The sequence below is a fragment of the Panthera pardus genome, unplaced genomic scaffold (genome assembly GCF_024362965.1).
Source record: "Panthera pardus isolate Hobbes unplaced genomic scaffold, ASM2436296v1 HiC_scaffold_24, whole genome shotgun sequence".
NCBI lineage: Eukaryota > Metazoa > Chordata > Mammalia > Carnivora > Felidae > Panthera > Panthera pardus.
In genome coordinates this window covers 12,560,748-12,573,413 of record NW_026526810.1, presented here as the reverse complement: position 1 = coordinate 12,573,413, position 12,666 = coordinate 12,560,748, and the positions used below count along the sequence as shown (strand labels likewise).

The 12,666-nt window shown below is 39.2% G+C and overlaps 2 protein-coding genes across 2 annotated transcripts in view; both read left to right on the top strand.

The window, feature by feature from the left end:
- TARS3 (threonyl-tRNA synthetase 3) overlaps window positions 1-12,666 on the top strand; it is a 63,115-nt gene that overhangs the window by 15,350 nt on the left and 35,099 nt on the right. The window contains exons 6-10 of the mRNA XM_019460075.2: window positions 1,016-1,133; window positions 6,888-6,952; window positions 9,853-9,931; window positions 10,799-10,945; window positions 11,783-11,881. Of these exons, the coding sequence (XP_019315620.1) occupies window positions 1,016-1,133; window positions 6,888-6,952; window positions 9,853-9,931; window positions 10,799-10,945; window positions 11,783-11,881 (508 nt within the window). The remainder of the gene's footprint in view (window positions 1-1,015; window positions 1,134-6,887; window positions 6,953-9,852; window positions 9,932-10,798; window positions 10,946-11,782; window positions 11,882-12,666) is intronic.
- On the top strand, window positions 3,175-4,955 carry LOC109273332 (microtubule-associated proteins 1A/1B light chain 3B-like). The gene has a single exon (XM_053888778.1). The coding sequence runs from the start codon at window positions 3,319-3,321 to the stop codon at window positions 3,691-3,693; it is 375 nt and encodes a 124-aa protein (XP_053744753.1). The 5' UTR covers window positions 3,175-3,318; the 3' UTR covers window positions 3,694-4,955.

Sequence of the window (12,666 nt, the reverse complement as noted above, 5' to 3'; positions counted from 1 at the left end):
GCTTAGACAAAAGCAAACAGCCCTCTGCTGTCAGGTGGTGATGAGTGGTGTGAAGGAAAATAAACCAGCTGTGGGGAGGTATGTGCCATGACAGTGGTCATGAACGGGGGAAGTGATGTTGAAGTGGGGACCAGGATGGAGGGAGCAAGTTCTGAGGCAGTTGTGTGTGGGGGTGTATTTTGGGACATTTGGGGGAAACATTCTAGGCCTCTGGGACCTCCCTGGTGTGGGCCTATGCCTGACTTGTTTGAGGAAAGGTAAGGAAGGCCGTGTGCATGGAGGGGAATGAGGGCAAACCAGGGAGTGGCTGAAAGAGGTCAGCTGATGGCTCACAGTGGGCCATTCCCTGTGAGTGCCAGACTGGACTCGGCAGTTCACGCTCACAGATCTTTCTCCCAACCTAGATTCAACAGTCAGCGAGAGCCGGGATGTGTGAGCACTTACCACAGCCTTTTTTTTTTTTTTAAGTTTATTTATTTATTTTGAGAGAGCAAGCAAGCAGGGAGGGGCAGACAGAGAGGAAGAGAGAGACAGAACCCCAAGCAGGCTCCACACTATCAGTGCAGACCCGACATGGGGCTTGAACCCACAAACCATGAGATCATGACCTGAGCCGAAACCAGGAATCAGATGCTTAACCGACTGAACCACCCAGGCACCCCTACTATAGCTCTTTTGAACAAAAAATGTAGATGTGTGATGTGTAAGGTAGACCACACAGAAGAACAGGCCTCAAAGGAGCTTACACTCTAACCAGTGAGTATTTTAACAGGGTTTTCAAATTGCACACTTCATCTCAGAGAAGATTTGTAGGCAAATCACTTCATCTGTTGCTGCCTCCGTTTTCCTCCTTGAGAAGTAAGATTATCGGCCCTGCATATGAATGTATGACTTTCTGAAGTCCGGGTACAATAAGGCACAAATTCCTCAGTTAATGACGAGCGTCCACAAAAAGGAACATACATGCGTGATGTCTGAGAAATCTGTGTTGACTATCACTTGCTCTTCTTTTTAGAGCCGTGTCCAGCACAGAACTGTCGGCCCTGGAGAACATATGTAAGACTATCATAAAAGAAAAGCAACCCTTTGAAAGACTGGAAGTCAGCAAGGAAGTGCTCCTCGAAATGTTTAAGGTAATTTCAGGAAACTCTTTGGAATAAGAAAACCTTTTGCCAGGAATAGTAAAAACAATTAATCAACATAGACAGCTTTTTTTTTTTTTAAACAAATAATTGGATGTTGCTTGCCACATTGTTCCAGGTTGGCAACCTGTTGTGAGGCTCAATGTGATACTTCCCTACTTTTTCCAGAACATTAAAAAAAATTTTTTTTAAATGTTTATTTACCTTTGAGATAGAGAGAGCAGAGGCAGAGTGTGAGCGGGGAGGGGCAGAGAGAAAGGGACACAGAGAATCTGAAGCAGGCTCCAGGCTCTGAGCTGTCAACACATAGCCCAACATGGGGCTCGAACTCGTGAACTGCGAGATCATGACCTGAGCAGAAGTCGGATGCTTAACCAACTGAGCCACCCAGGTTCCCCATTTCCTGAACATTTTAATGCCAATATATGTAGGTAAATGACCAGGGGAATAGTTTTCCTATATGTGTTTATAAATCTGATTCATTCTGAGTTTGTTAATATCCTGACTACTAAATTCAACAATACTTCTGTTTTTTTCTTTATACTGTTTTGACCAATGTATGTAAGCATATGTAAATTTAAGAATGCTTAAATTTAGGGGCGTCTGGATGGCTCAGTTGGTTAAGCGTCCGACGTCAGCTCAGATCATGATCTCACAGTCCATGAGTTTGAGCCCCGCGTTAGGCTCTGTGCTGACAGCTCAGAGCCTAGAGCCTGCTTCGGATTCTGTGTCTCCCTCTCTCTCTGCCCCTCCCCGCTCATGATCTGTCTCTCTCTGTCTCAAAAATAAATAAAAACATTAAAAAAAATACTTAAATTTACATTTTAAATCATATCAGAGAAAGCACATAATTTGAACACACAATATTGTTAATTTTGTGAGCTTGAAATAAAAGATAGATTTCGGCTTGGTAAAGTTGCAGCTACTCTTTTTGTGTGTGTGTGTGGTAAAATACCCAAAAGGGAAAAAAAAAAATTTATGCTGACCATTTTTTTTTAAGTTTATATATTTATTTTGAGAGAGAAAGAGATGGAATCCCAAGCAGACTCCATGCTGTCAGCTCAGAGCCCGACACAGGGCTAGAATTCCCGAACCGTGAGATCATGACCTGAGCCAAAACCAAGAGTCGGACGCTTAACTGACCAAGTTCCTATTATGTCAATCATTTTTAAGTGTATAGTTCTGTAGCATTTGGTGCATTCATATTGGGCAAGCATCACCACCATCCATCTCCAGAGCTTTTTCATCTTCTCCAACTGGAACCCCACACCTAGTAAACACTAATTCCCTGTTCCCACTTCCCCTTTTTCTGTCTCTATGAATTTGATGACTCTAAGAACCATATAAGTGGAATAATACAATATTTGTCCTTTGTGACCTCCTTTATTTTACCAGTGTAATGTGCTCAAGGTTTGTCCATCTTGTAGCAGGTGTCAGAATTTCCTTCTTCTTAAGGCTGAATAATACTTCATGGTGTGTATAGACTGCATTTTGTTTATTCATTCATCTGTGGACGGACACTTGCGTTGTTTCCACCTTTTGACAATTGTGAAAAGTGTTGCTGTGAATGTGGGTGTACAAATATCTGATCGAGTCTCTGCCTCTAATTCTTTTGGGTGTATCTCCAGAAGTTGCATTGCTGGATTATATGGAAATTCTCAGTTTTGTCAACTGCCATACTGTTTGCCACAGCAGCTGTTAGCATTTTACATTCCCATCAGCAGTGCACGAGCATTCCAGCCGCTCCATATCCTTGCCAACACTTGCAGTTTTCTGTTTTCTTGGTAATAGTCATCCTAATGGGTGTGAGATGGCATCTCATTGTGCTTTTGGTTTGCATTTCTCTAATGACTAGTGATATTAAGCATCTTTCCATATACTTATTGGCCATTTGTATATCCGATTGGAAGAAAAGTCTATCCCAGTCCTTTGCCCATTTTTTAATTGGGTTGTTTGTTTTTTGGTGTTGAGTTGTAGGAATTCTTTACATACTCTGGATATTAATCCTTTATTGGATATGTGATTTGCAATTATTTTCTCCTCTTCGTGGGTTGCCTTTTTGCATCTCCTCTTAAGAATTAAACTCAATCAGACAAGGGAAGTTGCTGTCGCCACGGTCGGAGTCTCTGCCACTACCGTCTGGAACAGCCGGACCCTCCGCCTCGCCTCCCACGCCATGCTGTCGGAGAAGACCTTCAAGCAGCGCCGCACCTTTGAACAAAGAGTAGATGTCCGACTTATCCAAGAGCAGCATCCTACGAAAATCCCAGTGATCACAGAACGATACAAGGGTGAGAAGCAACTTCCTGTACTGGACAAAACCAAGTTCCTTGTACCTGATCACGTCAACATGAGTGAGCTCATCAAGATCATTAGGAGGCGCTTACAGCTCAACGCTAATCAGGAGTTCTTCCTGTTAGTCAATGGACACAGCATGGTGAGTGTGTCCACTCCGATTTCTGAAGTGTATGAACGTGAGAAGGACGAAGATGGGGTCCTGCATATGGTATATGCTTCTCAGGAGACATTTGGAATCAAAGTGTCTGTGTAAGACTAGAAAAACGCATCTGTTCTAGAATTTTTTTAAGCCCTTACCAAGGAAAAAAAGGGGACATAACCAACTGAGATTGATCCATTCATCCAATCACAGACCATCAAAATCAGTAGTGTTCCTGCCTAGGAGTTGTAGGAAGTTGTTTTGTGCTGCAAGCAGAAAAATGGATCTCCACGTGAGCACATTCAGCTTTGGAAAAACCATTACTTAACCTAGGCTGTTTTGTTTTCAAATTTAGAAGTTTAAAAATAAAATACTTTGCATTCTAAGTTGCCGATAAAATAGAACTTCATGTTATTCTAAGGCTCTTTCCCTATGAGGAACTTGCAACATAAGCATTCAGAGAGAAATTAGTTTCCAGGTTCACAGAACCGGCCAACTTTGTGTAGAAGAGTTTCCACTCAACTAGAGAACTCTCTTTAAGAGGATCTTGGAAAGCATAAGTTGTCAGGAGTAGCCCCCTTCCCACCTGCCCACATTGGCCATAATAGTGGGCAAAAAGCAGGAAAAATTGAGGTGGATAAAACTCTGAACTGCTGCTCAAGGTTCTCGACTCCTAGTTGAGTGTGCCCCGAGTCCACGCCTGTGCAGTGCCATTCTGGGGGGGGAGGGGGGGCGGGGTTCATTTGCTTCTCTAGACAGTAAAGCGCCACTGCTCAATAAGAACCTTGAATAACTTAACATTTTGGTCTAGTTTCTCAAAAGGCCCAGGGAAGAAAAATGTGACATTTCTTCTGGTTTGCATATTCTCTGAGAGGTCAAACTGCCATCTGCTTTGGTAGAGAAATGAGCTGTTCAAGCAGTTTTGTTCCTTAGGTCAGTGGTAGAAACTACAGAACATGGAAAGTAAAGCATTAAAATTCAGATACACTCCCTCTTAAAAAAAAAAAAAAGAATTAAACTCAATAAAAAAAAACACCTCAAAGTTTGTGAAGAAAAATAATTTTGTTTGAACGTAAAAGTATGAGACAGTTCAATCATACATATCTATTTTTTTCTCCCAACAACTACCTTCCTCAAGTAGTTATTTAATATAAAGTACCTGTCTCCAAGGCAATAGTGATGAAAGCAGGAAAGAAAGTGTCTTCTGAGTTTTTAATGTAACAATATGATCATTTATTGTAAACTTAGTTTTTGTTTATGTAAATTAAAAATGCAGCTGTGTACTCAGAATTTTATTTATTTCATGTAGTTCAAATTGCAATCTTCTAACCTAAATGTGAGACCCGAAACCAATAAAATCTAGAAAACTCAGGCAATATCTTCTTTGACATTGGCGGTAGCAACTTCTTTCTAGAGATGTCTCCTGAGGCAAGAGAAATAAGGGCAAAAATAAACTATAGGGATTATATCAAAATAAAAAGCTTTTGCACAGCAAAGGAAGCAATCAGTAAAACTAAAAAGCATCCTATGGAATGGGAGAAGATATTTGCAAATGACATATCCAATAAAGGGTTAGTATCTAAAATATATGAAGAACTTATAAAATTCAACACCTCAAAAATGAATAATCCAATTAAAAAATGGGCAGAAGACATGACATTTTTCCCAAAGAAGACATACTGATGGCCAACAGACAGATGAAAAGAGGCACAACATCATTTATCATCAGGGAAATGCAAGTCAAAACCACCATGAGATACCACCTCTCACCTATCAGAATGGATAAAATCAACAGCACAAGAAACAATAGGTGTTGGTGGAGAAAGGGGAACCCTCTTGCACTGTTGGTAGGAATGCAAACTGGTGCAGCCTCTCTGAAGGACAATACGGAGGTTCCTCAAAAAATTAAAAATAGAATTACTGTATGATCCAGCAATCGCATTACTAGGTATTTACCCAAAGAATACAAAAATATTAATTCAAAGGGATACCTACACTCCAATGTTTGTAGCAACATTATCTACCATAGCCAAATTATGGAAACAGCCCAAGTGTCCATTGACTGATGAATGAATAAAGAAAAGGTGGTATATATATATATATATATATATATATATATATATATATATATATATACACACACACAATGGAATATTATCCAGCCATAAGAAATAATGAAATCTTGCCATTGAAGACGTGGATGGAGCTAGAGAGTACTAAGCTAAGAGAAATAAGTCAGAGAAAGACAAATACCATATGATTTCACTCATATGTAGAATTTAAGAAACAAAACAAAGGAGCAAAAGGTGGGGGGAGAAGGAGCAAGACAAACCAAGAGACAAACTCTTTAAAAAAAATTTTTTTAACATTTATTCATTTTTGAGAGTGAGAGAGACAGAGCATGAGTGGGGGAGGGGCAGAGAGAGAGGGGGGACACAGAATCTGAAGCAGGCTCCAGGCTCTGAGCTGTCAGCACAGGGCCCAACACAGGGCTTGAACTCATGGACCGCGAGATCATGACCTGAACCAAAGTTGGACGCTCAACCAACTGAGCCACCCAGGCACCCCAAGAAACAAACTCTTAACTGTAGAGAACAAACTGATGATTACCAGAGGTAGGTGGGAGTGGGGATGGGTTAAATAGGTGACAGGGATTAAGGAGGGCACTTGTGATGAGTACCTGATATATGGAAGTCATGAATTGCACTATATTGTACACCTGAAATTAGTATTACACTGTATATTAACTAACTGGAATTTAAATAAAAACTTTAAAAAGTACACTCTAAAAATGAGATAAAAAAATTGGAATCTTCTAGAACAGTGCCGTTCAATAAAAATATAATGTGATTCACAAATCTGAGCCACGGATATAATCTTTTTCTGGTGGCCACATTTTAAAAGTAAAAGAATGGCAAAATTAATTTTTATAATGTTGTATTTAACCCATTATATCAAAAATATCACTGTATCATGTAACCAACATAAAAATAGTTACTAAACTATTGTACATTCTTTCACAGCATGTCTCTGAAATCCAATGTGTTTTGCATTTACACACATCTCATTTCAGACTGGTTCCATTGCAAGTGCTCAATAGCCACACGGGCTTGTGGCTCCTGTTTTGGACAGTACAGCTCTAAGCTATGAGCTCTTGGTATTCCTGGGGTCTCAGCACTAGAACATAGTAGACACCCATTCAGTGTTTGATGAAAAAAAATAAGTTTTTTTCCTAAAAAGAAAAATTTTTCCTACTTAAGCATTTTACATAATAACATAATAATATGTAAATATGTTTTTCTTTATAGTACAATAAATTTAAATGCCGCATCCTGAATGAGAAGGTTAACACTCCAACTACGACAGTTTACAGGTAAAGTGTGTGTAGACTGTATTTATTTATTTATTTATTTTGAATTTTTAAAAATGTTTATTTATTTTTGAGAGAGAGAGAGACAAAGTGCAAGCATAGGAGGGGCAGAAAGAGAGGGGGACACAGAATCTGAAGCAGGCTCCAGGCTCTGAGCTGTCAGCACAGAGACTGATGCGGGGCTCAAACTCAGGAACCATGAGATCATGACCTGAGCTTAACTGACTGAGCCACCCAGGCACCCCAAAGTGTGTGTAAATTTTAAGTGGTGCTCAGTGGTAAACTTTAAGGCATTAGCAGTAGAAGCAGTTGGTCCTTGGGTGGGTGGTCTCTTTGTCAATTTGCATAGTTGGTATACTATGTTAGCTAGAGACTCCAAAATGTTATCAGCAAAAGGAAATTATTATGTCTTCATTTGTGTTTATCAGTCTGCTGCTGAAACCCGAATTTCATTTTCCAGATGTTAGCTGTAGCAGCATCTTTCCCCATGTGGGTGAGATTGTGTTTGCCCAGTGCTTTACATTTCAAGGGGAGCTCTTTAGGAACGGAATTTTGTTTCATCCTCATATTCTTATTAATGTGGCAGTGGGAGCTGTTAGGGACCATCCCCTCATGCAGTGATTTCCTGCCTCCACTATATATACTCCCCGTTTCCTGGAGTCCAAAGGTGTTGTTAGCTTTCATGCGTTAGCAGGATGTTCATGATAAAACAGAAAGACAGTGTTAGGAACCGAAGGCAAATCAAGTGATAGGAAGAGGCAAGTGAAATCAATATCACCACAACTCAGTTCTGTTTGTTTAACATCTGGAGCCCCTATTTTATTCGTGTGGTTTTAAAGCTGCCTTGTAGGTAATTGCTGTTCCCCATTTCTGTGTGTTCTGGATGTCTGGCTGATGCTATGACCTTCATGGTCCAATCTTAGGAGATCTGGTATCAGAAAAACCCTCCACAAAGCATTTACTTTCCATGGTCACATAGTTACAGGTCTGTAGTTTCATTGTACTGTAAGAGAAGTCATCTCCCCTTTAAGCAAAGATGTGCTCAGTGCATTTCTTACATTATAATATGAACTCGTTGCCATTTGACATTGAAGTGGGATACCATGCTTGCCTCATCTTTGCTATTCTCCAGTGACCTGATAAGGTTTTATTGGTTATTACTTATAATTCAAATAAATGTTACTATATGCATTTTGAAGTTTAATACATGAAGAGATAGAAAAGACATGCGAAGTTTTAAAATTCAGGCTCCTAATACTTGAGCTCTTGTGGCTGTTTTTTGAACCTTCCTTAGGTCAATATTGACACTTCTTACTCTGTCAATTTAATTTTTAGAAAATGAATTGTATTTTCTTCTACAGGGTTATTTTAAGATGAGCGTATTGAAGTCTTCCATGCTAATTAGGCATTCCTTCCACACCTGTGAGCTTTGATTTACCACTCCCATCTTGGGCAGAGAACAATAAAGCCTGGCCATTCAAATAAATGACATTTTCATATTTAAAGCATATTTATCCACTTTGGTGAATAAACCAGCCCCTTTATGTATTCATTGTAATTTTAACTCTTTAACCAGTGAACTTTAAAAGTATTTAAAATTGGTTGGAATAGTTAAGGAAGAATTTACTTTCTTTACTAAATTTTCCTTAAATTAGTTGATGTTAAGTACCTTCCCTCTGACCAGTGTCATTAGTATTTTAATTTTTTTAAGTGTCTCTGTGCTTGAAAAAAAGTCTGTGCTTATTAAGGTTTGGGGGTCCTTCGTGGTTAGAGGTGCAAGTGAATCAATCCCCAGCAACCGCACCATGTGGTTTTTTTTATTTAATGTTATTTATTTTGAGAGGGGAGGGGCAGGCAGAGAGAGAGAGAGAGACAGAGAGAGAGAGAATCCCAGCAGGCTCCACACTGTCAGCACAGAACCCAACCCAGGACTCAGGTACTGTGAGATCATGACGTGAGCCAAAACCAAGAGTTAGATGTCAGAAGCTTCACCGACTGAGCCGCCCAGGCACCCCACACTATGTGTTTTAATAATGGTGTCATCTCTGACCTGAACTTGTGCCTGAGAGTTGCACTGAAGTCAGTGTTCCATTTTAGTAAACCAAAAGACAGTTAAGGCTTTTGTCATAACACCAGAGTACCTAAAAACAAATACACAAAAGACCCTTGAAATTTATTTATTTATTTATTTATTTATTTATTTATTTACTTACTTACTTACTTACTTATTTGTTTATTATTTATTGAACAGACCTTATTTCTCAGGGCAGATTTCAGTCCACAGCAAAATTGAGAAGGTACAGAGATTTCGCACATACCCTCTCCCCCACTCGTGCACAGCCTCCGCCACTACCAATGCCCCCCCGTGGAGTGGCTCGTTAGTGACAGTTGATGGACCTGCACTGACCATCATAATCACATAGAGTCCAGAGTTTACATTATGGTTCGCTCTTGTTGGTGTACATTCTATAGGTTTGGTGAAGTTTATTTTTAAAGTATCAAGTTAGCACATTTTATATAAGTTGCAGTTAATTTTGGCTTTGCAGATCAGTGTAGAACAGGGAAATGGCTTTTTGATTTTATGACAGTGGAAGGTTTTCAATAGCCTTGGGACATGACATTGAAAAGTGGTGGGTGACTGCATGGTTTCTGTCAGAAGATTCTGTAACTTTTTGAATTTGAGCAAAGGAGGCAAGACTGGGATCTGAGGCCAGATAAATTGCCTCTTTCTTCATCCTAAATTAAGAATTAAATTATTTTAAATTGCCCCCCAAGTTAAAAATTGCCTCAAGATGTATGAATAAGTAAGATCCTTCACTTAAAACATATGAAAACATGATTTGTAATGAACGGTCCAAAAAGCTATAACTGTGTCTGGGCATGTCTGAAATATTTCATTATAGGTGTGGTCCACTAATTGACCTTTGCAAAGGGCCCCATGTAAGACACACTGGAAAAATTAAAGCCATAAAAATTTTCAAGGTAAGCATTTATTTTTTTAATACAGCAAACTTAAGATAAACCAGATAATGAGGAATTTTCAATCATATCTTTTATAATCTGAGTATCACAGTATTTTAAAATACCTCATTATTTGATTTTTACAGAAGCTTCTTTTTTTAATGTTTATTTATTTATTTTTGAGAGAGAGGGAAAGAGAGAGAGAGAGAGAGAGAGAGTAAGCACACAAATTGGGGAGGGGAAAGAGAGAGAGGGAAACACAGAATCCCAAGCAGGCTCCAGACTCTGAGCTGTCAGCACAGAGCCCAATGAGGAGCTCAAACCTACAAACCATGAGATGACCTGAGCCGAAGTCGGATGCTAAATCAACTGAGTAACCCAGGCACCCCAATTTTTACAGAAGCTTCTAAAAATACTGTAATTTTTGAAAATTAGGACCTTACATGTAGCTTTTAATTGTTTATTATTTAACATTACTATACATGGTACAGTGCCTTTCTTTCTCATATATTTTAAGATACTGTTCTGCACTTGATGACTTCCTTGAATCACCCTAGTAGTGTGAGCAAGAACATTTGGCTGGGATCTTCATGTCTCTGTACTGTATGCTGTTCCTCTCCTCTGTGGTTCAATTACTATTGGCCCCGCCCACCTTCCCCTTCCTTCTCACTATTCATTCCTAGAATCCATGGCAGACTCTACATAATTTTCTGATGTATTTGGGCTGGGGAGGTTTAATTAGAATCAGTTTAAGAGTCTTCCTGGTGCTACAAAAAGTCATCGTAAGCTATGTGGATGGCGTAGTGGAAACTTGTGCACAGATTTAAGAGTGGTTTTATTTATAACCAAATGTTTGGTATGTTTACCCAACTTTTGTTTGATGCTTAGAATTCCTCAACATACTGGGAGGGCAACCCTGAAATGGAAACACTGCAGAGGATCTATGGGATATCCTTTCCTGATAACAAGATGATGAAAACCTGGGAAAAGTTCCAAGAGGAAGCCAGGAACCGTGATCACAGGAAAATCGGAAAGGTACACCTGCATCCTAATCACTAGCAGGATGAGGACATTCTTTGTTGGCCTATGATTTAATTGTTTGGAAAATGGGATCTCTTCTTCCCTTGTCCTATCTTCTGTTTTGCTGGCATTCAGAGTTTGCTATTGCAACCTCATGTTAATACTCCAAATGTCTCCTCAAAGCTTTCCTTCTTGTGTCTTTTATTAGATTTTAAAATTACAGCTTTCTGTCACTCATACCATGATGTAAAAATAATGTTGTAAAAAATTGTATGTACTTAACAACATACTTTGTTTTGGGGGAACAGAGCAGAAAGACAGAATGAGATTTAAGAGTGTGTGGACCTGGGTTTGAGTGTCAGTTTGGCCACTTATGAGCTATGTTATATGGTGGGCCATGTGCTCACTTATGGAACTGTACGTGCTCGTCTCTTGCTCGGTGGCGTTGTAGGGCTGATGGGGAGGGCAGATGCTGTATGGTGGCAGCAGCATGGGGCAGGCATTCAGTAGTGACAGCCATGATGATGGCCACCGCCACGTGGAGCCTTCCCCCTGGAGTGAACTTTTCTGATCTTTGGCCATGTTCTCTCCCCATGAGATCCACATTCCAAGATGCCACGTCAGAAATTAGCAGTGAATAAAAGGTGAATGAAGAGCTAAGTAACCATAAATATGAATTGTAATTTTACATGTGGTAGTAATTCTAGTTAGAGGTAAGTATTGAGGGGCTTTAGTTGTTAGAAGATGGAAGTCATAACTGAGTATAAGTCTCATTCCTTCAATGTCATATGCATACAGTAAATATTGATCAATGGCAATGAGATTTGAGATGCAGTTATTGTTTTAATCTAGGAACAAGAACTATTCTTCTTCCACGATCTGAGTCCTGGGAGCTGCTTTTTTCTTCCCAGAGGAGCCTTCATTTATAACACACTTATGAATTTCATACGAGTAAGTTAATTTTTAAAACATTTTTTTATTCAGCTCCATTGTACACTTTATTATTTTCCTACTTTCGTAATAAAATAGCCAAGCATTTTCATTAACTTTATTTTAGTAATATTAATAAGAATTTTGAACTAAAGAGAAATACTGGGTTGTACCTCAAAAAAATTGAAATAATTTCTGTATTTCCTAAATAAAATGCATTCTTGAATTTCAGTAAGTGCACCTATTGTCCATAAAAGTTTCTAGAGCATGAACAATACAAAGATAAGAATTAGACTAAGTGTGGACTCCCTGGGAAGGAGAAGAAAGGAGGAAGTGTCCTATCTGGCACAGAATGCTAAATGATGAACTGTTGATTCTCAAAATGTGGTCCATGGTCTCCCTCCACCGTCCCTGACCCAGGGGTCCATGGTGTCCCTCACTGGTATGACTCCCAGGTAGCTTGGCACCTCCATCCAGAGCAAAGAGTAAAGACAATTAGGTAAAATACCTTCTTGTAATAAAGTCTGTAGATGAGAAAGTCTTAAGTGTTTCTCTCATTTGAACTCCAGATACTGTTCAGTGATGATCCATGTAACTACTAGGATTATGTTTCCTTTCTTGTGTTTTTTTTCTTTCCTGTAACTAGTAATTACGTAAAATTGTCATTTACTCAGTTTTATGTCACTAACTTAGTTCCTATCACCAATTCATCCTCAAAATTTTTCTCAAAACTGCAAAACTCCTTACAGCATATTCTGAGTATTCAGGTAATCTCTCAGTAATTTTTGAAAATTTGGTCCCCTTTT

Bases quoted from the DNA above. Each gene is read 5' to 3' on its own strand.
- LOC109273332 (XM_053888778.1), top strand. From the start codon at position 3,319: ATGCTGTCGGAGAAGACCTTCAAGCAGCGCCGCACCTTTGAACAAAGA.